This window comes from Bubalus bubalis, chromosome 1, assembly GCF_019923935.1.
Source record: "Bubalus bubalis isolate 160015118507 breed Murrah chromosome 1, NDDB_SH_1, whole genome shotgun sequence".
NCBI classification, from domain to species: Eukaryota; Metazoa; Chordata; class Mammalia; order Artiodactyla; family Bovidae; genus Bubalus; species Bubalus bubalis.
Window position 1 is genome coordinate 6,234,608 of NC_059157.1, and position 25,784 is coordinate 6,260,391.

Consider the following 25,784-nt stretch of genomic DNA (forward strand, 5'->3'; position numbering starts at 1 on the left):
TTCATCACTGAGTCCTTGTGATTCTAGATTAAATCACTGAGATTTAGCTGCTTGAAGGAGAAATCGACCTTCCACTGGTTAAGCTTTCCTTGAGAACCCTACCGGTTAGATACAACACATTGCTGGATGTTGCAGTGGAGAAAGAAAAATTAACAATACTCACAGGTGAATGAAGCCATAGAAATCTATAAGCAAATCTATAAATATGCAAATCCTGCAAGTGACTGGCAAATGCAACGGTGACAGCAAAGAGAAGGGAAGATTAATTCTGCCTGGGGTGAGAGTGAGGATGGGCTATAAAAGAAGGTGCTATCTGTAGACCCTGGGGAGGCCAGGTCCTCTGGCCCAATTTTTTATTTTTTCCTTTTGGTATAGATCTGATAAATAATTTACATCATGAAGCAATACCGTTATGAAAATCAGTAAGTAATTCGCTTTAATCTTACACACACTTTCTTAAGGGACTTACAGACTCCATTTCGGCTGCAGATACATGCACGGTCCTCCCCGGGAGAGGAAGGAAAAAATTAATTTTCTAACACCTTCTGCTTTGGGAAACTGATTGGACTGGCTGCGGGGGAAGGGCTCTGAGCCCAAAACTTTGGGCTTCCGGAACTGCAGGGGGCCTTTCTAGGGTATTATCCAGGAGTCTGAGAGGGGGCGGGGGTGGTATCCACTTAATCATCCTCCGGCAAAATAGCCGAGCGCGATGCTCTGCACCCAGTGGACCATCATCTGTCAAAAGGATTTCAAGCATCCTCCTTTCTTCCCATTTAGAGGTTTATCCACCCATATCCCCACGTTGTGTTGCTCCGGCCAGCTAAATTCGGTTCTGATCTCGAGAGTTAGAAAAAACAGAGGAGAAAGGATCGGGCCGTAGCAAGCTGAGAGTGGAGCTATGCCAGGAGGTGTGAGAGAGGGGGGCGAGGGCGGCGCGCCGAGCGAGCGCTCGCGCCCCAGCTCAGCGGCTCCTGCGGCGATCGCTCAGCCCCCGCCCCCTCGCTCCCTCGCGGACCCCCGCCCGGGAGGCGGGAGGGCAGCGCCCGCGCCGCCGAGGCTGGGCTCTGGCTGTCGCGCTCGTCCCCTGCTGCTCTTGCCGTCCCCAGCCGCCGCCTCCTCCTCCTACTCCCTCCTCCCCGGCCCGGCTTTGGAGGCGATTCCCCTCTAGCGACCGAGCCGATCGCTTCTGGGCGGGCGGCGCTTTGTCTGCTCCCTCCAGCGAGGCTCCGGGCCCGGCGCCGGGTCTGCAGCGACCGCCGCTGCAGCGGGAGCCCGGCGGCGCCTTCTCGCGCCCCCGGGGGCCGCGCCCTCTCCCCGCCGAGGCGCCGGGGGACGGCGGCCCAGCCACTCACCGCCCGCGTCCCGCGCACCAACGCCGCCGCCGCCGCCGCCGCCGCCGCCGCCGCCGCGGAAGAACCGGCCCAGCCGGCCCGCCAGGTTCGAGGCAGGCAGCCCGGCGGGCAGTCGGGCGGGGACGGCGGCTGCTGCGGGTCTGGCAGCGCGCACGCCGCCCCGCAGACGCACCCAACGCCTCCTCCGTGCGCTGCGAGGATGGAGCAGCCGCCCCGGCCGCGGACTGGCGCAAGGTAAGGTGCAGCCGCCTGTTGCTTTTCGCCCAGCGCCGCGTTGGCCCCTCTGCCCGGGTACCTAGGCCGTCCCTCCCCGGAACCCGTAGAGAAGAACCATCATCATCCCATTTCTGAGCCGTGTCCAGCCCCCAGGCTCCCTGGCGCAGATCCTTGGAGAGACCCCCTTCTTGGCGAGTGGCGGGAGAGGTGGGTGGGGGGGTGTCGACCCTCTTTGCTCGCTTGCCGCTGGCTGCAGTGCCACAGTCTGCAAACTTTTGTGCCCCCTCGCTGCGCGGCGCTCAGCCAGTGCGTGCAAGTTGCACGTCTAGTTATCGCTTGCGCCCTTCCCCCCATCTCCCCCCACCCCACCCCCCTCCCCGCCTCGCCGGAGGCATCTGTCTATTTCTCTGTGTGTTCTTGCCAGTCGACTTTTCGCTCCCTGCAGAGGGGCGAGGGTCTGGGACCCAGCGGTGCTCATCCTGCCTGTAGGGGTTGAGTAGGAGCCAAGAGGGTTAATAGAATTGGTGGGACGTGGCGGGGAGGCTGCCCCCTCCCCTCGCCCCGGGGCTCGTCCGGCGCGGCGGGAGTCGGTCGGTTCTCCCGTGTGCCACCCCCAACTCGGTCATGAAACCCTCGGAGTGGTTTGCGGCTGTGCGCCGTGGGAAGGCAAGTACAGATCCGGGTGGGTGAAGTAAGTGGTTTGGGGGGGCAAAGGTGGTCGGCGGGGTGTTGTGGGGGGCGGTGGGAGGGAGCTGAAGGTGGAGACGGATCGGGTTGAGGGGAGACCCAAAAGCTCGGCTCAAGTGGGCGAGGGGCCGGCTCCCCAGCCGTCTTCTGGGAATCTGAGTGTGGAGGGCACCGACTGGGTGTGTAAATACGGCTGGGGGAGGGGGCGGGTACCCGGGGAAGCGTCTGGGGGCCGACCCCAGCCGCCGAATGCTGGGCCCGGGGTGGGGGGCGTGGGAAGGCCGGCTTCTGGATGCCTGGACTGGGGCGATCTCCGTCTCCGGGTGGAACAGACCGTGTCGGTTGGCGTCTTGGGCGGTGACTGAGTGGTCGGGGGACGCTTTCCCAGCTCCAGGAGGACCCCGCGTCCCCTCTCACCCAGCACCCGCGGCTGCACCTTTCCCTTCCGCAGCCTGGCGGGCCGGCCCACGCCCACCCTCCAGCCCGGCGCCCGGGAGTTCGGGGTGTTTCCGCAGCCGCGGGGTGGGAAGGGGATTCCGGGACTCCGGGGGGAGGCTTGTGTGCTGCTTGGGGAGTGTCCCCGGAGCCTGGGCTTGGAGACCCGGATCCCAGTCTGTGGGAGGACAGCGCAGTGGCCGCGGCTGCAGCGCCAGCCCCCTCCCCCGTCTCCCGCACCACCCCCCTAGGCGGAGCGAGCGACCCGGGGAGCCCCGAGACCCCCGGGCAGCTCCGGAGCGCTGCTCCCGGAGGGGATGCGGCGAAAGGCGGGGCGCGGGGCGAGGGGGTGCGGGCCTCAGGAGAGGGGAGGCCTGGCTCCCAGACCCGGGGACCCGGGCAGAGGGAACTCGGTCCACCTCTCTGCCCCCAGGTAGACCCTCTGGGCTGTTTCAGACGTCTTGGCAGATGCGGGAAGGAGAGCCCCTCTCCTCCTTGGCACCCCAGCAATCTGGTGGGGAAGGCCATTGGGGGGGGTCCCTAGAGTGCTGTGAAGAAGAAAGGGGAGCCCCCCTCACCCCGCGGCCCCGCGGAGGCCGGCGGGGAACTCGCTAGGCTGTCAAAGGCCTGGCAGCTCCTGGTTTAACCCTTCCTCTCTGAGGAGTGCACGCCCCTCTCAAAGTGGCGCTTTTGGCTGAGACTCCGGTCCGGGTCGCTTCCTCCTGGCTGCAGAGAAGAGGGGTTTGAACGTTGCCTGGGTCTAGAGCGCCCGAAACCCTCGGGTCGTCCCTGCGCAGCTCTCCCACGTGCAGGCTCGGAGGGGGACCCCCGTCTCGTCCCTGCGGTTCCCCTGCAGACATCTCTGGATCCGAGCTGGGAGAAAGCAGAGCTCCGCGCAGACCCCTCTTTTGGGCCCCAGGCTTTGCAGACCCTTCTGGAAGAGACATCGACTGGCCCGGACTCAGGGAGGAGTCCTGAGTTGGGTCATTCCCCTCCATCCAGATTCCCCTGCGGCCGCGCCCTCCCTGCCTCCCGAAGGCAAGCTCCAGAGCCCCAGGCAGCTGTCGTGGGGCGGCGGGGGGTGGGGGGGGGTGCCCTGGGACGAGGCTGGGGTGCAGCTTCTGAGCGCCAAGGCCACACCCCACAGGCCCGCTTTGGTCTCTTCAGAATTCCCCAGCTCTCCAGGTAGGATCCTAGAATTAAGTCCCTCGCTCAAGCTCACCATTGAGCTTTTGACTCCCAGGGCCTGCTTCTCTCTGGATGCTTATGGCCTGGTTTGTGTTCTGCTCACTTGCTTTGCTTGTAGAAAGAGATGGAACGTGTCCTTGGGCAACTCTTTTGAAATTGTTCCTTTGGTTGCTGTGGGTCTTGTGGCGGGCAGGCTTTTTCTAGGTGCAGGAGAGTGGGGCTACCCTCCCTAGGTGCCGGGTCCGTGGAGCCCTCAGACTTCAGTAGTTGCGGCGCCGGAAGCAGTTGTTCCCTGGCGTGTGGAATGCTCCCAGACCAGGGGGAGGACCTGTGTCCCCCATGTTGGCAGCCAGATTCTCAACCCCTGGACTGCCAGGAAAGTCCCCTTGGCAACTGCTGACGGAGGACTTAAAATTCGCACCAAGGTGTTTGTGCAGGTTGCTGGGGAGCTCTTCTGAGGGGCTAGGTAGCAGGGACAGTGGTCCACACCGGCCTTTACCCTGTGCCAGGCTCTGATGGTTTCCTGGGCACAACCCTGCTCACAACCCTGCAGGAGAGTTATTTTGAAAACTAAGCGGTGGAGAAGGTAGTCGGTTTGCTCTTTGTCACCCAGCCAGTAAGTGGCGGGATGGGTTAGTCTTGGGTGGAGGACGGTTGGTGTGTCCCTGCTTTGAACCCCACTTGCTCCCAAAGACCCTTTGGCCACAGGACGTGGGTGAGGCCCTAGTTTTCTACTGCAGCCCAGGGCTGTGTTGGCAGCTCCATGCTGGCCTGTGAGGCTCCTGGGGATGTGACACCGATCGGTCCCTTGGGGCGCACCTCGGCAGGGTGGGATCCTGGCACTGGAAGCAGATTTAGGGAATTGGCCACCGGCACTGGACTTCTTTTCTGATTCTTTCGGAGAGTGTGCGTGGTAAGTCGCTCAGTCGTGTCTGCCTCTTTGCGACCCCATAGACTGTAGCCCGCCGGGCTCCTCTGCCCATGGCATTCTCCAGGCAAGAATACTGGAGTGGGTGGCCATGCCCTCCTCCATGGATCTTCCAGACCCAGGGATCGAACCCATGTCTCTTATGTCTCCTGCATTGACAGGCAGGTTCTTTACCACAGCACCACCTGGGAAGCCCCTTTGTAAAAGTGAGGAGATATGGAAGGGGGGATATGAGTGTGAGCAGGGTCTGCTCTAGAGACAGAAATTGTAGGCACTGGATTCTGCAAGAGTCTATTTCTCATGACTGAATCACAGAATACCAGAGCGAGGGCCTTCTCAGATCTGCCCCTCCCGGCCCAGAGGTGGAAGGATGTTCCCTGATGAAGGTCATTTTTGTGTGTTTCTAGCGCCGCTAGTACTGGACCACTGTCTTCTGACCCTTGGTTGAAATAGCCCATGTTGATGCACGCATGCATTGGGTTCACTGCGGTTGTTTCTCAGCATCTTAAAATTAACTTGTGAAAAATTGATTAGGGAAAAACTTTATTAAAAAAGTAGAGCTCTTTGCTAATTTGGCATCAATGCGTCCATCTGCACAACCAGAAAAAAGCTGCTCTTGTAGAGTGGTTAAACCACCGCAAGTGTATGTCTTTCGCCAAAAATTGCAGTAGGCCATTTCTAAGTCTTCTGGTAAAAGACTAACTGTGCAGCCTTTTCAATAATTCTAAAGAAAATTAAAGGCATTCTCAGCCATTTTAGCCAGGTCCTTCTGTCCAGTGGAGTGGATCTGTCTTCCCCCACCCGCAGATATTCGTGAAAATAAGAGAAAATGTCGGACTTCAGAGGGAAAGATCCTTTTGCATTCTATGATACGATTTGGTATTATTTCTCCTGGATTTCTGATCATTGGTTTCTGATTTCTGATCCTAAACTTTAGGCTGCTGTCAACTTGAGGCAAAAACCACATCTTTCTGGCGGACATACTTGGGGCTCAGAAGTAGACATACTTGGGGCTCAGAAAAGGGAAATTATTCTTTGCCACGTCTCACTCACTGAGCCCCTTTAACAAAGGGGACTTTCTCTAGCAGTTTGGGCATTCCTTATGCCCCTCAGTGTTCTTGCAGGACAGAATTCTGATTCCTAAGAACATCCCCTGTCTTCTCCCCTGCAGCTCCAGTATCAAGATGCTCTTCCCCTGGAGCTGAATCAACAAAAAGTAAACAGAGAGGAAATTGGGAAAGCCTGTTTCTCAGACTCACACTGAGGCGGGGGAGGTAAGAGTTGCAGGCAGATGGTGGAGATTTGGTGCCTTTTATGTCCCCTGGAACAAGCTTTTCACCCCTGTTGCTGTGACAAGCCAGGATGGAGGCCCTTAGGCAGCAAGGACACCCACGTGGGGGTGAGGCAGGGGTGGGGGAGGTAGAAAGAGGCTTGGGTGACAGAGGGCTTTGGTGGGCCCTGCCCGATGCTGTCCTTCCTGCCTCCCCTTCTGCCCACCTCCTCAGTCTGCCCTTAGGGCAGGGCTGACTGATCTGAATCCCAGAGTCCTCGGTTATCTCAAGGGAAGCATTCACTTTCTAGAGAGTTCATTAGAAACGCATATTGTTTTTACTATAAGGAGGGAAAAGTAGGTCCCGATGCCCCAGTCCGCAGGGAGTGCCCTGAACCTCAAATCATCCCAGAAGGGTGATCTTCTGAAGGAGGGGCCGCTGCTTTAGCTGGATTCCCTCAGTGTTGGAGCAGTGGCTTTGAAATCAGGCGCGACAGCCTCCCAGAGAAGGGGTCTCTCTCAGGAACCACAGGAGGAAGACACTGCTCGCCCCTAGGCGGACATCCTGGTTTCCAGTTCCTAGCTTTTCAGGCGTGCCAGGGGAGTTCCTTGTCTCCTTGTCCCGTGTATGTGGTCCGTATCCCCTCTGCTGACTCACACACTCACTGCCCGAGGCCCACAGAGCGCTTCTACAGGGACAATTCATTGGGGGTATATTTATCTTAAACCATATAAACACAAGTTTGTTGACAGAATAACTATTATTATTGAGCAACATGCTCTGGGAAGAGGTTATGAAACACATGAAACCTTTTTATTTGGAACACAATGAATAACTATTGTTATACAATACATAGTAAGAATTAAAATTCTCAGTTTTGGTGAGATAGTTAAAAATAAGAGAATCAAGAACCACAGCATCTGAATTTGACCTGTTTTTATTAACAAGAGAATCCGAATAATAAGGATCTGTGGAATTTGAAGGTGATGACAGGAGGAAAATAAGGAAAAGAAAATATAGCCAAGTAGAACCTGAGAAGCTATTTCTTCATTGGCTTTATTTTAAATAAAAATATAATATCTTAATCTAGATTTAAATAATCCACAGGATTTATCTTCAGGTTGTAGCTATGACGAGCTTTATTCTACAAGTGGTTGGGAACCATAATGGTAGCTCTTAGATCTGACATACTGGTATATACCTATCTGTGCTTTGTAAAAACTTGGTGAATTAATGCATCACAACATGACATGAAATGGCCATTTGAGGTAAGAATGAAGTCTGCAACCTTCTCAAGACCTGACAAGTTTGGACCATATTTTCCCAAAGTGAGTAAGTTAAGGGTAAGGACTGTATAATATTTAAATTTAAAAAAAAAAAAATGAATTAAGTATTGAAAAGGGTTTTCCAGGTGTTGCCAGTGGTAAAGAACCCACCTGACAATGCAGGAGACTTAAGAGATGCAGGTTCGATCCCTGGGTTGGGAAGATCCCCTGGAGGAGGGCATGGCAACCCACTCAGTGTTCTTGCTTGGAGACTCCCATGGACAGAAGAGCCTGGTGGGCTACAGTCCATAGGGTTGCACAGAGTTGGACATGACTGAAGTGACTTAGCATGCATGCATGCATGTACAGAAAAAGAACCACTCTGAAAAGACTTTTTTCTTTTGGAGGATAAATTAACAGCTATTATAAAATTTATGGTTTCAATTTCTCCTAAACTCTCTGAGCTGCTTTTTATGTTAATACTTGTCCAGGGACAGGTTTTGAAAAAAGGATTTGAGACAGTGTTTGAAAAAGGATTTGTGCCTTTTAGTAGAAGTAAAATGGAGACAAATATAAAAAATAAAAATATATAATATTGTGAATCACTCTTAAGCATGGAGTGACAAAATTTAGATCGATTCCTTCTTTCTTTCTTTTTTCCTGCCTTCTTTTCCTCTTCTTCTTTTCTTTAGATCATTGATAGACTTTTCAATCTGCATATAAGTCAGTCCCTTGCTGGGGGAGATGGCTGTTTCAGGACACAAATTTCCCCTGGTGGGAGGAGGGAGAAGGCACAGGGCCCTTGTATATTTGTCCAGAGCTAAAGCACAAAGGTCCTTAAGTCACACTGACTTCTCGAGTCTGCCCTCGGTCCTGATCGAGAAAAGCAGTGCTTGTATAGGCCTGCATACAGAGGGCTCACCCGGGTAGCAGTGACTAAGCAGGATCCTTTCTGTGGCTACACTGGGAATTTATGCTCTGCGAGGAATCCTGGCCCCAGCTTGCTGACCTTCCCTAGACATCTGGTCATGAGGGATTATCAAGCAGGAATGCTTGCCATCCTTTCTACAGAGTACATTTAAGCTTGGGTTGTCAGAGTAATAGCATCTCCTGCCGTGGACTGTTTCGGAGTCATTTATTTGGGTGGGCAGTCAGTTTTTTAGTTGCTTCTCAAAAGCACTTCCTATCAACAGAATGAATACCCTGCCCCAGTGAAAGATAGTATGAGACCCTTGGTGCGCAAAGCACCTGCTACGAAACCTATGGAAAAGGGAAGGCTGAGAGCCCACCAGGTCAGGAGGCCCAGGAGAGAGGTCCGGGAGAAGCAGTGGAGGCAGGGGTAGGAGAAAACGGGTGGGGGTGGAGCAAGCGTCAGCGGAAATGGACCACCCAAAGGAAGAGGGCCCAGTGATCAGCAGCAGAAGATGAACAGATACTTGGTTTAAGCCAAACCCAACAGATAAAGAAAGGCATAAAAGTAAGAGAAGATGAAGAAAGCTAATGGGAATGCTCAAGGCCTGCAGAAGAGCTGTGCAAGCTGTCAGGGTGCACCTGCGTAATTCCTCAAGGTCTGGATCAACTCAGTGGCAGGCTGAGACCTCACCCAGAGGGCAGGATTTCTTTCCCACATCCTCTGTCCTTGGCGAAGGTGGCTTCTGCAACACCAGGCCAAAGCCTCTTAATCTATGCCATGGTGCCCCTTGGTGGTCTGACAAGTTTAGGGACCCTGGAACGATGCGTTTCAATGTACACATTGCAATGCGTAAGATTATAACACAAATCTTATTGAGACCATTTTACATTCTACATAAACCACTGTGAACTACCCGAGTCAGTGTAACCAGATCGGACATAGACCAATAACTGGGTGAGCGTGATGCTGCCTTGGGTAACTGCAGGCCTGAACCATGATAGGAAAACATCCCATTTGTATGTTTGGGTGACAGCGTCGCTGGTACCCGTACTCCGTCTAAAGTTTGTGGCCTGCATTTATAATAGAATGAAATGCTACATTGTAGCTCGTTGTTGGGAAGCACATTCATGACTGTTGTCATATTCAAGTTCATGGATTCTTGGAATTCTGTTGATAGACGCCTTGGAGAGGTCTGTGGCTAGAGTGACCACAGACGATCAGGTACTTTCGAGAATGAAAGGGAGCCTAGTTGTTGCTGTACAAAGTGGGTGTGAATTGGGATGGGCCTGGGCAAATGGTAACAGAAGGTCCCTCCTCTGCTATCCACCACTTCCCTGGTGGCTCAGATGGTAAAGCGTCTGCCTGTAATGTGGGGGACCCGGGTTTGATCCCTGGGTCGGGAAGATCCCCTGGAGAAGGAAATGGCAACCTACTCCAGTATTCTTGCCTGGAAAATCACATGGACAGAGGAGCCTGGTGGGCTACAGTCCGTGGGGCCGCAAAGAGTTGGACACAACTGAGCGGCTTCACTTTCTTTTCTTTCTTTCAGCTGCCATCACCTCCCCGGGGTCTCTCTCCCCAGATCAGTTTTCCCTTCTCTGGCCCAAGGGATTGTCATTATCTGCCCTGTTCCCAGGGGTCATGGTGGTGGCTACTGATGGGCTTTGGAAAGTGGAGAACAACTCTAGCTGAAAGAAGCCACGAGGCAGGTCGCAGCCAGGCTGGAGGAAGCCTTTGTAAGGACTGGACAATGGGCTTCCTTGGAATAGCTGCAGCCTCTGGGTCCTGGCTGGGTGAATGCTGGCCTGCATTTCAGTTCCCGATTGCTGCCTTGGCCAGATGTCCTGAAGCCTTGGCCAATTTCACCTGAAGCGAGGCTGAATTATTAGACTACGGTGCAATTCAGCAGAAAGTTTCACCTTCTCCAACAATCTTTTCTTTTTTTCCCCAAAGCAGAGCTGGCACAATGGCTTTGCAAGGTTCACTTCCTGTCCCTGCCCATCCTACTTACCAGGAAATGGCCTCAGTGCAGGCAGGTGGAGGGAGGCCCCGTGGGAAGAGCCCAGGACCTGGAGAGTCCTTAGACTGGATCATAAGACCTCGAGTGAGGTAGGTGGACCGAGGTCACAGCGTGTTCCCTGAGCAGATGGCTCGTGTTGTCCTGTGCTGGGGGAAGTGGCAGCAGGTCCCTGCTTCTGGAGATTGCCTTGTGTCTATCTGTTCCAGCTGGTGAAGTGGAACCAGCTCGGTAGGAAAGAAAGACTCTTCTAAGAAAGCCTTTGATTCTGCAGGGGGTACGCAGCATCTCAGAAACATTGCTTTATGTGCACCTAGAGTATTCAACTGGGAGCCAGGCAGCCTGGTTCTTGGTCCAGCTTTGGACCTTACCAGCTCGGGGTCTTTGGGCTGGCTAAGACGATTGCCTTCTGCTCTCCTTCCTCGGTGAGAGGGTGTTTGGAAGCCAGCTGGTTTCTAAAGCCCCTTTCAGCACTGTGGTCTGCGGTGGCATTGTTTCGTTTATACTCCGCAGACCAGGCTCCCTCTATAAGATGGTTCAGGCTCACTGCTTTGCGCTGCCTTCCTTAGATAGCACAGATCCAGCAGTGATAGCTAGAGACTCCCCACCACCCCGAGGGGCTGCGACTCGAGTGAGGGGATGGAGGAGAAGAAGCCGGCAGGCACAGGCATGGTGTCGGGAAGGAGCGGGACGGTTGATAGCTTTTCTAGCAAGAGTCATCACTCAGGAGAGACAGAGGAGGAGCTCCTGAAGTGTGGACGGTGTGCTCATCTGCGTCTAACCCTTCATAACCGTGGAGTCATGTCCCTCCCTGCTGAAAATGGCTCAGGCGCTCCTGGTTGCCTCTAGAAGAAGTGGATCCTTATGATGCTTTAGTGGGTCCTTCCTCACCTGCCTGTGTCTTCAGTGGGCATTTTCCACTTCTGTACCCTGAGGCATTCAAGCTGGAGTGCTCGTACTATTTAGTACCAGCTAGTAAGTGTGTTAGGCTTCACACCTCTTCTCTCAAGCTCTGCACTGGGTGGGTCATACGGCAGCTTGCCGTCAGCTGTGGTCAGCCATCTACACCTCAGAAATTGACTGACGTTCTAAAGCAGGGCAGTCTGCCCGGAGAGTCTACTGTTAAAAATGACTAGCTCACACCACAGCCCCTGCCCCCACCCGAAGACTTCAGTTCCTGCCACGAAAACGCCTCCATCTGCTGTTACCAACTCCTGACAGCTCATCTGTCTTTCCTTCTCTCTTGCTTTCCCTTCTTCTTTCCCTCCCTTCCTTCTGTCTAAGGGTCCATCCAATCCACCTTCTCATCCAGACGTCACCAGACTCCATTCTTTTGCCTCTTCTGCCGCTTAATGGTTGGGTCAGAGAATCTGGGAGGCTGTCCTAACTTTTAACACACCTCAGTTTTCTCTACATCAAATGGGTATAACTGGTCGTCGTGGGGCTAAAGTGAGTTAGGATGTATAAGGCACTTTGAATAGTCTCTGATGCATGGTAAGTCTTTCATTTTAGTATTGATCACCACATTGGGGATTGCTTACTCTGTACCCAGAACTGAATAGTGCATGTATGGTCCAATAAAACAAGCACAAGAAAATGTCGAAGAGACTTAAACAAAGCCTGGTTAGCTCTTCCAGGCATATCAGAATGGACTTTACGGAGCCAGGGTCATTTGAAGCGAATCCAAAAAAGACATGATAAAAGCCCGTGTAACCGGCAAGACAGGTGGCGGCCTCTCAGGAGAAGGAGGGTCCCGTGACCAGAGGCGCCGAAGAGAAGAGCAGCACAGTGTGTGAGGCTTTGTGTGGCTGAGCATGAGCCAGTGGGAGGAGTGGGGCTTTGGTCACATCTGGGTTATGGGCGGAGTGCCCCGCAGCCTCCTCTTAGCCCTGCCGTCCTCTTGCCCGCAGCAGCACAGGTCTAAGCTTTGGATTTTCCCCAAAAAGTCAGACATCTTGATTCACTAATTCAATTAAAAAAAATAAGCAAAATAAGCAAAGCAAAGCATATCCAGAGGCTGTATCCAATCTCCTGTAAGAGATGGGGACTCCAGATCCCCAAACTGTGTCCCCTAAGGTTGCAGTCGAACACGGGACCCCATTTTGAATGTGGTTCGGACAGTCGCATCCCTGGTGGCTCAGCTGGTAAAGACTCTGCCGTCAGCGTAGGAGACCCAGGTTCAATTCCTGGGTCAGGATGATCCCCTGGAAAGGGAATGGCGCTTCACTCCAGTATTCATGCCTGAAAACTTCCATGACAGAGGAGCCTGGAGGGCTCCAATCCATGGGGTCACAAGGAGTCTGACACAACTGAGTGGCTAACACGGACAGTCTTCTGTGGCCACAGGCGAGAGACCCTCAAGGTCTCGGAGCTCTGCCACGTGGCTCTGCTGTTTCTTGTCCTACCGGCCTTGGGGTGAGGAACCTTTTGGACTACAGAGATAAAAGCCCTTGCAAAGTGCCAGACACGGGTTAGAATTGGGCCCTGCATGCTGTGGGCAGAGCCCCGCCCTCAGTGCCCCCCAAGCCTGATCCCATCTCATTCATCCAGAGCTTCCTGGGTATCCTCACCTGCCTTTTTAATTTTAATGATCGATGGGGGAAGAGAAATGTAGGGGTGTGTTTTCTCCTTCATTCTGTTAAAAACTTCGCGAGGAGCTTGACATGCCATTTGGAAAGGCTGGATGTCACAGATCCAGCTGAGAGCTATTCATTGCTTCTGCTTGGATTCAAGACTGTGGGGAAGAGAGGGCACGCAGCCTCCACGCCCTGTGTGGTGACTGTTCCTTCGAGGTGCAGTCAGCCCTGTGAGGTGTTAGTTGGGGTCATGTCAGGATCTGCACTTACATTTGTGCAGTTTCCTCTCTTTGGAGTCCTTTCCATTCCAGGTTGGCTTTGACCATGCAGGCTTTTACGGAAATGATCATACCTTAAGAAGAGAGTAGAATTATTTCTAGCTGAGGGAGCTTGGTGGATGTTGGCTTCTGTACAGTAGAGAGGTGGACAGGCCCCCAGCCTACTTCATCAGGCCTGGTGAAAAGCACTCTCTCACTGCAGCTTTGTGAAAACTGGCTTTCCTGGTGGTCCCAGATGGTAAAGAATCTGCCTGCAATGCAGAAGCCCCGGGTTCTATCCCTGGGTCAGGAAGATCCCCTGGAGGAGGGCACGGCAGCCCACTCCAGTATTCTTCCCTGGAGAATTCCATGGACAGAGGAGTCTGGTGGGCTACACTCCATGGAGTTGCAAACAGTCTGACACGACTGAGCAACTAACACTTTCTTTTCAGGCTGATTATGTGCCTTGAATCCTGTTGTTACTCTGATTTTGTGTTATCTATATTCATTTCGTGGCATTTCCCAATTGAACTTGATCAGGAGACACTTCAGAGTTGCAGGCGGGCCTTGAAGTCAGGACAGCTGTCTTTGAAAATTGCATCAGGGCTAGATTCTGGCCCCACTGCAGAACACTGCCGCCTCTGCTCCAGGAGCTGACCTGAGCCTTGGTCTGCCTCAGTCTCCAAGCTCTAAGCCACCTGGGCCCTCAGGACTGAGGTGTCTGATGCTACTTTGGCCCTCACCCCCTGTCGGTGCCTTTCCTTACCAAACTCTGCAGGAGCCAAACTGCAGAGAAGCCAAGGGCTTACTCTTCTGAGGTGAATATGAAACACTTGCATGCGTGCGTGCATGCCAAGTCGCTTCAGTGTGTCTGACTCTTTGCAATCCCATGGACTGTAACCTGCCAGGCTCCTCTGTCCATGGGATTTTCCAGGTAGGAATATTGGAGTGGGTTGCCATTTCTTCCTCCAGGGGATCTTCCCCACCCAGGGGTCAAACCCACATCTCTTCCATCTCCTGCGTTGGCAAGCAGGTTCTTTACCACTAGTGCCACCTGGGAAGCCCTATGAAACACTTCAGTTCACTTCAGTCGCTCAGTCGTGTCCAACTCTTTGCGACCCCATGAATCGCAGCACGCCAGGCCTCCCTGTCCATCACCAACTCCCGGAGTTCACTCAGACTCACGTCCATCGAGTTAGTGATGCCATCCAGCCATCTCATCCTCTGTTGTCCCCTTCTCCTCCTGCCCCCAATCCCTCCCAGCATCAGAGTCTTTTCCAATGAGTCAACTCTTTGCATGAGGTGGCCAAAGTACTGGAGTTTCAGCTTTAGCATCATTCCTTCCAAAGAAATCCCAGGGCTGATCTCCTTCAGAATGGACTGGTTGAATCTCCTTGCAGTCCAAGGCACTCTCAAGAGTCTTCTCCAACACCACAGTTCAAAAGCATCAATTCTTCGGTGCTCAGCCTTCTTCACAGTCCAACTCTCACATCCATACATGACCATAGGAAAAACCATAGCCTTGACTAGACGGACCTATGTTGGCAATGAAACACTTAGGTCTATAGAAATTAACATTATGGGTCAAATAGCATATTTACTGTGAAGGAGGTGTTGGAGCCGCAACCCCTAATGTGATGTTGTTTGGAGATGAGACCTCTGGGCGGTGATTATGGTTGCGAGAGGTCAGGAGGATGGGGCCAGACAGTGAGAGTTCCCTTCCTCTCTTTCCACGGACATACACCCAGGAAGGGCCATGTGAGCATACAGGAAGAACAGGGTCTTCTGTGACCCAAGGAGAGGGCCCTCACCAGACACTGCCCATGCTGGCACCTGATCTTGGACTTCCAGTCGCTAAAACTGGGAGAAACAAAATTCCCGTTGCACCCAGTCTATCGTATTCTGTTATGGCAGCCTGAGATGACTAATACAGGAGGTTGCTGTAGATTAGCCTGGTATCTAGCCACCTTGTGAAACATCTCTTGGAAAAGATGTGCCTTTTTCATGGCATGATATCTCATGCTTACTGCCAGCTTGGCCCTTAGTAGGCACTCAGTAACTTCTTGTCAAATGCAAGAATGAATGAACACTAATGAATGGAGTGGGAAACGTTCAGTTGATAAATGAACATTTGGAAAACAGTTCATTTGAGTGTTGGAAATTTCCTGCAATCGTGGTTTTGGAGATGAAGGAAAAATAATTCTTGTAGAGAAGAAGCTGTGAGTAGTCTGAGTTTTTTCCTCGTTCACCCCATATAAGGTCTCCTGGACCGATTCTCCATAAGAAAATGCTTGAGTTAAGCTGTTGACCTACCAAAGCATCATTACCTTTAGGTTAGTCAAGTAACAAAGAAAAATCATTTCTTTATAAGAAAATCTTAGGACCTCAAAATTGGAAAGGACTTCCAAGGTCCTTTTTTACTTTAAATACCCAGTGGGCAGGTTGTCACAGAAGGATGTGATTTTTTTTCTGAGAACACGGTGGCTCTTGAGGTCTTTCTTGTTCCTCCGAGAGATTCCCTCAGACGCTAGGAGGACTTTGCTCCACGGCTTTTGCCATTTGAGCGTGGAGATGCTATTTCCTCAAGAAGCTCTTCATCTTTATTCATACCTGGGTGCAGATGAGTTCACAGTGTGTGGGTGTGGGGTTTGAAGAGTCTGACGTGCTTAGGTAACAGTTGGCGTGTCAGCTGTATAATGAAGAGTATGTATTGACAATGTTAAATTGTGGGCTGAATCTCGTTTTTGGTGCTTAAAAAAAAAAGAATAAAATTTCTAAAAGCAACAATGTTGTTTTTAGCCAGGGGTGTTTCTAAACGTTGGGACAACAGAGCCGAGAAGTGTGGGCTTCCAGCAGGCATCGCTTCCTTCCGCCCAGCCTGGTTTTACTGTGGAAGCCCCACTCCACTTTCTTTTTAATTGGAAGGTGCTGTACGGCTTCTAAATATACATTCATGTTGTACTCAACCGATGAAGGGAAGTAGCTTCAGAAATAACAGGTAAAATTTTAATGCGCTTTTCATATTGAGGGTGGAAGAGCCAGCTGGTTTCTAAGAACAATTAATGGCGTTTTACTGAATTACTAGGAAGTTACTGTTTGCTCCGCAGGCTCCAAAATCTCTCAGTCATCGTCAGCTTCCAGGGCTTTCTCAGGTGAAGCTGTGCACCATGGCTTCTGTAAACAGCCACGTGCCTTTCTCTACCTTTGCTGTGTGCTGGCAAGAATAGAGACTGAAACACAGAGGGACTTTCTGCTACTCATTTGTGGGCCGAGAAGGCAGTGTGAGGGTGATCCTGATGGGCGCTGGGTAACCCTGTGGATTCTACCAGAAGCAGGTGCCCTGAGTTAAAAACACGTGGGTATTTGGAGTCCTGTAAGGCTTGGGTGAACTCTGGGAGATGGTGATGGACAGGGAGGCCTGGCGTGCTGCGATTCATGGGGTCACAAAGAGTCGGACATGACTGAGCGACTGAACTGAACTGAAGGCTTGGGTAAGGGGGTTTTAACTTTTTTTCCTGGTATGTATTCTTTTGGCAGTCTAGTGAAATCTATGTACACTTACTATTTTTTTTTTTTACATTTTATTTTGTTTAAATAAAATTTAAAATATTAATGTTAAAATTAATACTTTTATTTGTTTAAATAAAATATAAAAAAAGTCAGGATGGGGAACACATGTATACCTGTGGCGGATTCATTTTGATATTTGGCAAATCTAATACAGTTATGTTAAGTTTAAAAATAAAATTATAAAAAAAAAAAAATATAAAAAAAGTCAAAACGTAAAAGGTATGTAGAATTACTAAGAACAAAAAAAATACAGAAACACACTGATTTTCCCAGAACTTACAACCTTATGCATGGTCTATATCACTGCCCAATCTGTCACCATATTTTAAAAATGACTTTAAATAACACGCTTTAGTTAGCTTAACCATCAGATGTGTTTGAATGTGCCTGGTAAAGACTTGTAGCTGACTCACCTATCATATTTCAAAAAACAATGCTAACTTACAAAGAGTTACAAATTCTCATTTTTGCAAAACTCTAACAAATAATTTAAATAGCTGATTTCTTCCCATGTATCCATGAATGACAAGCAAGTGTAGACAGGTAAGACCATAAAGCATGTTCCGTGTCTGGATCGCCAGGTGGAGAAAGCACCTCATCCACAGTGACCAGATTAGAGATTGACCAAGAGTTGCCTCTGTGTTATGAGGTGCTGCTATGCATGTGTGCGTGCTGAGTTGCTTCAGTCGTGTCCGACTCTTTGTAGCCCTGTGGAGTGTTGCTCGCCGGGCTCCTCTGTCCATGGCATTCTCCAGGCGAGATAACTGGAATGTGTCATCCTGCTCTTCTCCAGGGGATCTTTCCGACCCAGGGATCTAACCCGCATCTCATAAGTCTCCTGTACTGGCAAGTGGGTTCACCACTAGCACACCTGGGAAGCCCATGAGGTGCTATAGTCAGGAAGAATTAACTACCATAAAGTTATGATGTGCATAAATCATATTTCAGGATTTCTGAAATAACTGTGTTGTTATGAGAAAAAAAAAAAGCTGTGATTTTTATTGCTGATATCATAGGTCCTGATAATAGTAACGTAGTTTATTGCTTGCCTTGAAATTTGAAGTGAGGTGAAGTGAAAGTCACTCAGTCGTGTCCGACTTTTTGTGACCCATGGACTGTACACTCTGTGGAATTCTCCAGGCCAGAACACTGGAGTGGGTAGCTGTTCCCTTCTCCAGCGGATCTTCCCAACCTAGGGATCGAACCCAGGTCTCCCACACTGCAGGCAGATTCTTTACCAGGTGAGCTATTAGGGAAGCCCTGAAATTTGAAGGACATGCTAAATTTCAGCTGGAAATCAGTGGAGGAAAAAAAAAAATCAGAAAAGACCCTCCACCATTGTGGATCCCTTTTATTCTAGCCACGGCTGTAATATTGAGGAGTGGTGGATGGACCCTGAGTGAGAACCCTCTGCTCAAGGTGTGAGTAAACACCTGGTAACAAACAAAGCAGTTTTCAGGGGGATGAGACCTGTTAGAAGGAATTTTTAAAAGAATGTCATTTTCTGTTTGGTAGTTTATTTAGCAAACATGCCAGAATTTAACCTAAGGAGCGGTTGGCTTTGTAACTGGTCCCTTTGGAGAGAGATGCCATTGATTTTATTTAAAATACTGTTGGGTCTTCTTTGAGATCCAGTAGTATAATATTTTGAATATTCTTATCAGTGCTGGTTCTTGAACTATTTGGGCTGGTTTGAAATAAGCCAAAGGCGTTTGAAAGGACTGCTGCTGGAGGTAGAGGGTGCTCACGGTGTGTAGACACCAGACTGGGAGTTGAAAATCCCAAGGCTTCTTTTCAGAAGGGACTTGTCAGCTACCCTGGAGGCTGCTCCATCATGGGTGGAGGTGGGGTAGAGGCGAGATCCAGAAAAGATTGAGTTTCCAAAATGGTAGCATCTTTGGATTCAGTCTGTGGTCCTCTGGAATGACAACTTTATACATGCATTTCTGTCTATAGAGTAACGTTCCAAGATGGTTTAAAAATATTCAGTGACAACATTCGGGGTCACGGTTTACACAATCTTGACTGCACTGAACTGTCCAATATGAAATAATGCTAGCTACTTACTTAATTTCAGCTTCCCAGTAGCTATACTCCACATCTAAAAAGAAAACGGTGAAATTAGTTTTAATAATTTATTTTACTTAAACCCAATATCTCCAAAATTATCATTTAAACATAAAACCAAATTAAAACGTATTAAATGTTTTTCACACCGAGTCTTTGAAATTTCATGTGTATTTTATACCCCGCAGCCCATTGCATTTTGGACACTGAATGTTCATCAGACTTATTTGACCTACATTTACATTTCATAAAATGTACTGTTGAAAATCGGATTTGTGTATCCAAGTTGTTTCAAATATACCTAAACATCTTCCAATAGCTGAATGAGTGTTAGTTTTTGCGTTTTGAATAAATCACAATTAAAATTCAGCCTTCGGCTTCTCGGTCTTGCCATTTTGAGCGCTGGAAGCTGGTTACCGTATTAGATGGTGCAGGTCCAGATTATATGGAGCACCGTTGGAGAGGGGTCCCCAGACACAGAGCCCACAGGGAAAACTCGGTGGGAAAATTACAGAGAGCTTTGTCCTTCTGATTCTTTGTTCTTTCTGTGAATCCGTTCTATTTGTCTTTTTCTTAATCCAGTATTTTTCCAAAAGCTCCTGATCGTTTTTCTAGGATCTCTCTTGTAACCAAAAGAGACTACTGGTCACCTACATCTGGGGACAACCCGTACCTGTACCCTCGGCTTCCTAGGAGGAATGTTCGGGGTGGGGCAGGTGCCAGGAAGCTCACACCTCTGCCTCAGGGTCTCAAGACTGAGAGTCTAGTTCCTGACTCTCCACCCCGATGCCTATGTCTGTCAAGGTACCTCTGATTCTGATTCTGAGAAATTGGGCAGAGCCCAGGAAACTGCATTTTTATCAAGTCTTCCTCGCTCTCCCTACCTTCGCCCACCAAGTGATTCAGAACAGCTTTGTCTGAGAACTGCTGACCTTAGCATCCTTCCCACCACTGTGTTCTTTATGCTGGTGGTTCGGAGCTGTGCTCTGAGGACCCTCTTCCTCAGGAGCCCTTGTGTCTCCTTAAACTGGAGAGTTGTAGGCCCTGCTCCAAACCAGCTAAATCAGAATATTTGAAAGTGTGGCACTAGGAGTCTGCATTCTGAACAAGCTCCCCAAGTCATCGTTATGCCTACGAAAGCTTGTACAGACCCTCCTGCCTAGTAATACGGAATTCTTCAATTCCAGCTTTTCTCACTCAGCCTTTCCCCTCATGTCTGACCTTTAGAAATACATATCCCATTTTTATTCCACCTCCCCTGTCTTAAGGTTATTTCACGAATATGCGTTTGTTCCAGGCACTGAGGAAAGAAAAATACAAACCATGAGATCCTGTCTTTGACTGTAGAGAGCCTGCAGAACATGGAGTGGAGAGACAGATCTGTGGAAAACTGAGGTCACAGAGGAATGCAGGTGGAATGCTACATAAATGTGCTGGACTCCAGGGAGAAAAGAGTCATGCATATGCACCTGGGCTTTGAGTTGATGAGGATGGCTTCAAAAGGGCTTCAGGACCTGTTAACAACCAGGGCTTTTGGCCTCCTCAATCAATAAAAATTGATCAGAGGCCAGACAAGAAATTCAGGCAAGGCTTTATGGGGACCCCAGCTGCACAGAGGGGATGAAAACAAGTAACAGGGTTCGTTTGCTCACTCCCTGACGAGGGTGAGCAGTTCCTTCTACAGGGTGAGAGCAGGGGTGGATCCAAGGATCGGGCTGGAGGGGTGACTGAGGTGGTTTGACCATCCTTGGGTGGTACTGAGTGCAGGGGGCAATGCACAGTACCCTGCTTTCATTCCTGTCCCCAGCTCTTCACAAGTGGCACTTGGGTTCTTGGTCTCTGTATCTTATTGTCCATAATTTGCCCCAACTGCTCATGCAAGCAATTGTTTTTAATCCCTGATAGTTCCTTTGTATTTTGTTGCTGGAGGAGACGTTTGTCCAGGTGCGAGCACTGCAGCAAAGGGTCCCAGGTCCCGGGTCCCAGCCTGGCTCAGACTCAGAGTTAATTGAGGAAAGCTACCATTGAGGGGTTTTCCATCAGATGGAGGAGGGGGGCACCCTGATGACTTAGTATGAATTAGAAAGTGGGAAGGGGAGCTGGGCCATCACAAATGACACAGCCTAATGCATTCATCTCAGGAATCAGGCCTCATGGAGTCCTGGGAGAAGTTCAGCATGCAGATGTCCACAAGGGCACAGGAGGGAGCAGAGGAAAGCCACTGCGCAGGGCCCAGGGAGGGAGCCAGTGAGACCTCCAGAAAGCACAGTGCCTCCTGGTGATGGACCCGAAGTTGCTCTAGGTCGGCAGGGCTCAGAGGGGGAACCGGGAGGTGAGGGAAGCAAGGGCCACCGGAGCCTAGGAGAATGAACTGGAGCCCCTGCCCGTGGGAGAAGCTGGAGGAGCTGAACATGCACACTCAGAACCGTGGGCCACCTCCATGCTCAGCACGTGGGGAGCCACCGCCTGGGAATAGCCACGGGGCCATCCAGTCTGATACCGTGGCTTCACTTCTGCTGCCAGGGTTCACACGGATTTCTGCCGTGGCCAGTCTTCACTTGCACCCCCAGGCTAGGGAACTCCGGAGAACACGGGCAAATGAAGCAAAGTCAACACAACACAAAACCACTGCAGCTGGCTTAGGACACCTGTGTGGGGGTGGCTCCATGGAGGAAGGGAGTGGGCAGTGGGTGGGATGTCCAGCCTCAGTCAATCTTTGCGACCCCATGGACTGAAGCATGCCAGGCCTCCCTGTCTATCACCAACTCCCAGAGCTTGCTCAAACTCATGTCCATTGAGTCGGTGATGCCATCCAACCATCACACCCTCTGTCATCCCCTTCTCCTCCTGCCTTCAATCTTTCCCAGAATCAGGGTCTTGCATCAGGTGGACAAAGTATTGGAGTTTCAGCTTCAGCATCAGTTCTTCCAATGAATATTCAGGACTGATTTCCTTTAGGATGGATTGCATCGATCTCCTTGCAGTCCAAGGGACTCTCAAGAGTCTTCTCCAACACCACAGTTCAAAAGCACCAGCTTTGTTTATAGTCCAGCTCTCACATCCATACATGACTACTGGAAAAACCATAGCTTTGACTAGATGGACCTTTGTTGGCAAAGTAATGTCTCTGCTTTTTAATATGCTGTTTAGGTTGGTCATAACTTTTCTTCCAAGCAGCAAGTGTCTTTTCATGGCTGCAGTCACCATCTGCAGTGATTTTGGAGCCCCTCCAAAATAAAGTCTCTCACTGTTTCCATTGTTTCCCCATCTATTTGCCATGAAGCAACGGGACCAGATACCATGATCTTACTTTTCAAGGCCCTGCTAAATTCATAAGGACTTTACCTCTGGGTAGCAACGCCTCATACGTTGCAGGAATAGCATGATAAATGAATGTCTTTAAGAAAATAACTCAGGCAGTGGTTCTCAAACTTTTTGGCACCAGAAACCTTTTGGACTCTCAACTCTGATGGAGGATCTCAAAGAGGTTTTGTTTACATGGATTATGTTGTTCATATTTACTGAATACTGTAAATTAGAAATTAAAACCAAGACATTTTAGAAATGGTTACTAATGCATTAAAACTAACAACAATAAACACATTATATATTAGCGTAAAAACAATTTTTTATGAAAAAGAATTTATTTTCCAAAACAAAAATTCAGCGAGGAGAGTGGTTTCATTTTAGGTTTCTGCACACCATGTGAATATCTGCTTCCTCCACTTGCTCCTGGTTCACTGCTGTGAGAGCCCATGGCAGAGAGCCTTGGGAAAACCCCACATTCCACGTGTGACAGATGAAGAGCAGAAAAGATGGATCATGTCTGTAGTGTCCTGTCTGTAGTATTATGGAAACAGTCTCTGTCATATCTACAGTCAGGTCATGTCTGCAGTAGTATGGAGAGTCTCATCCCCCTTCATCCCTGGGAAGGGTCCTGGGGGGCCCATGGACCACACACCCACTGGTGAGCAGGCAGTGTGACCAGGATACTCCGAAGGAGACCTTGTAACAGTGTGTAGGGAGGTGAGGGCCTGCCTCAAGGGGTATCAGTGGGGATGAGAAGAGGGGTACTGGGGAGAGAGGCTAAGGAGACAGATGCCACAGAATGAACCAGCTGATGTGGAGATGAAGGAGGGGAGAGGCCCTGAGGGTGTCCTGGATCAATGGAGATCCACTAGCCGCCAGCCAGGCCTCTAGTTCACAGGGTCATAGAAGACGGGAGAAAGGAAGTGGCAGACCCAGCCCTGTTGTCTGCAGGTCTAAGGCTGCCTTCGGTAGTCTGATCGAGGCTTCCCTGGGGCTCAGTGGTAAAGAATCCACCTACCTATGAGGAGATGTGGTTTCAACCCCTGGGGCAGGAAGGTCCCCCGGAGAAGGGAATGGCAACCCACTCCAGTATTCTTCCCTGGAAAATCTCATTGACAGAGAAGCCTGGCAGGCTACGGTCCATGGGGTCACAAGAGTCAGACATGACTTAACGAGTAAACAACAACAAATATTAATAGTATAATTATACACTAGGGGGAACTCCCCGGGTCTGTAGGTGCCTGAGAAGAACTAAAAAGCCTCTTGATGAAAGTGAAAGAGGAGAGTGAAAAAGTTGGCTTAAAGCTCAATATTCAGAAAACTAAGATCATGGCATCTGGTCCCATCACTTCATGGGAAATAGATGGGGAAACAGTGGAAACAGTGTCAGACTTTATTTTTTTGGGCTCCAAAATCACTGCAGATGGTGACTGCAGCCATGAAATTAAAAGACACTTACTCCTTGGAAGGAAAGTTATGACCAATCTAGATAGCATATTGAAAAGCAGAGACATTACTTTGCCAACAAAGGTCTGTCTAGTCAAGGCTATGGTTTTTCCAGTGGTCATGTATGGATGTGAGAGTTGGACTGTGAAGAAAGCTGAGTGCCGAAGAATTGATGCTTTTGAACTGTGGTATTAGAGAAGACTCTTGAGAGTCCCTTGGACTGCAAGGAAATTCAACCAGTCCATTCTAAAGGAGATCAGTCCTGGGTGTTCATTGGAAGGACTGATGCTGAAGCTGAAACTCCAGTCCTTTGGCCACCTCATGCGAAAAGTTGACTGATTGGAAAAGACTCTGATGCTGGGAGGGATTGGGGGCAGGAGGAGAAGGGGACAACAGAGGATGAGATGGCTGGATGGCATCACCAACTCGGTGGACATGAGTTTGAGTGAACTCCGGGAGTTGATGATGGACAGGGAGGCCTGGCGTGCTGTGATTTATGGCGTTGCAAAGAGTCGGACACGAGTGAGCTACTGAACTGAACTGAACTGAACTGAATTATACACTGGCAGGAATATTAGATGGGCAGAGATCCTGAAAGTGTTCCAGGTTGGTTGTGTGGTTCACGGAAACAAGGTTACAGGGAGAGATGGTTGTTTGGTGAGTAGCAAACACAGTCGGGAAGAGGGGAGGTTTGGAGAATGCCCTTCTCTCTGGGACACCTTGGTGGTGAAAGAGTGTTCAGGAGGCATGCAGGAAGTGGGCACATGGTTTTACATAATGTAAGTATGCATGTGTATACATGTGTTGTATACATGTATATAAATATGGTTTTATGTGTGTATATGGTGTGTGTGTAGGTGGTTTTACATATAAATAGCTAGGTAGGCTTAGCATGACGAATTCCAGAGGGGTGAAATGAACTGACCCAGGCATCTGAATTTGTGGATGAAGGTCCTGATTCACCAGCAACTCCCAGTGTGGCGCTGGACAGCCCACCAAGCATGCCTGGGTCTCAGTCTCCTTGTCTGGGAAGGGTTGAGGGTGAAACGGCAAAAGTCGTGTGATCCAGTCCAGTATTTTCCACAGAAGAGTCATCTTCCGGAGGACACAGCGGCTGCATCAGTGTCAGGTCTGTGCGAGCAGCACTGTCCCAGCCTGTTTTCAGCCTTGTCTGCTGACAAGGCTGCAGAAGAATGGAGAGGCCATCCATCTGGTGTCAAGGGACAGCAGCTGTCTCTCAGGAGCGGCAGGTCTTGTCGTGTTTGAATGTGGCCCCCGGCTTGGCCTGGCAACCTTGGCGTCTTCTTATTTCCTTGGTACTTGAAAGAGCTTTTTGTGCTGTGTCCACACCTGCCCACGAGTGCTCACAGAGCTGTTTGACCCCACTCTGGTCAGTATTTCCCAGTGTACAATGGAAGTTGTAGATGTGTTTTAGATGTGCACAATTGTTTGGTTTTTGTTTTTTTTTTGTATTTATGTATGCTTCGATAGTATAGAAAAATAGAGCAAGAATGGCAAAACTATTTATATTGGTATCATTTCTTAGGATAAGAGTTTAAATAAACAAACTGAATTTTTTTAAAGATAGCATAAATGCTAGTACAGGTAAAACTGGATGTATTAGTAGCAAAATTCTTGATGGTACGATGTGAGTGGCTGATATGTGGGGAACACTAAATTGCCTTAATGAGCCTTTTAACAAATTCAGACAAGGAGACAGTCTTATCAGGGGATCCTTGACTCTGATACTTAAGCTGGAAGTGTTATTCATCATAGGTTTGGTATTTCAGCCTAAAAATTCCTTTTGGGGAGCCTCTTTTTTTTTTTTTTTTGGCCATCCTATGAATCTTGTGGGATCTTAGCTTCCTGACTGGGGGTTGAACTCAGGCACTCAGTAGTAAAAGCATGGCATCCTAACCACTGAACAGCCAGGGAATTCCTCTGGGGACCTGAGTTTTTATATCTACTTTATACTGGTCATGTTAGGTACTTAAAACATTAGACTTTAACCTGGATTTAACTAGAGGAGAAAAATCAAGCAACTTAAAATGAAGGGAAATTTTATAAAACAACTGGCCCTGTAGTATACAAAAATGTCTTGTCATAAAACACCAGCACCCCTCCCCCCAAAAAAACACATGCACCCCCAAAGAAGCATAGCTGGTAGCCATTCTAGAGTAAGAAGACTAAAGAGGAATGACAGCTAAACATAACGTGTGATTCTTGGTTGGACCCTGAATCAAAAATGAGACATTATAAAGAACGTTAGGACACTTGGGGAAATTTG

General features: G+C 49.8%; 2 protein-coding genes across 3 annotated transcripts in view; one reads left to right on the forward strand and one right to left on the reverse strand.

The window, feature by feature from the left end:
* Nucleotides 1-1,384: 1,384 nt before the first annotated feature.
* The window catches only part of LRRC3B (leucine rich repeat containing 3B), a 93,845-nt gene continuing 69,445 nt past the window's right edge, over nucleotides 1,385-25,784 (forward strand). Inside the window, exons 1-2 of one of the 2 annotated variants that reach the window (XM_045162117.1) lie at nucleotides 1,385-1,586; nucleotides 5,978-6,080. The gene's annotated coding sequence lies outside the window, so the exon portion shown is untranslated. The remainder of the gene's footprint in view (nucleotides 1,587-5,977; nucleotides 6,081-25,784) is intronic. The other variant, XM_044947908.2, reaches the window with a different exon arrangement.
* Nucleotides 2,368-3,688, reverse strand: LOC123466164 (MAPK-interacting and spindle-stabilizing protein-like). Its single transcript, XM_045166588.1, has 2 exons — nucleotides 3,467-3,688; nucleotides 2,368-2,868 (listed from the first exon to the last, which is right to left on the reverse strand). Exons 1-2 carry the CDS (start codon nucleotides 3,686-3,688, stop codon nucleotides 2,368-2,370), a joined length of 723 nt encoding a protein of 240 aa, XP_045022523.1.

Excerpts from the sequence above, each read along its gene's own strand:
- LOC123466164 (XM_045166588.1), bottom strand. The coding sequence starts at position 3,688 with ATGGAGGGGAATGACCCAACTCAGGACTCCTCCCTGAGTCCGGGCCAG. Across the intron at positions 2,869-3,466 it reads TGCGCAGGGACGACCCGAGG|ACTGGGATCCGGGTCTCCAA; the intron begins GTTTCGGGCGCT and ends GTCCTCCCACAG.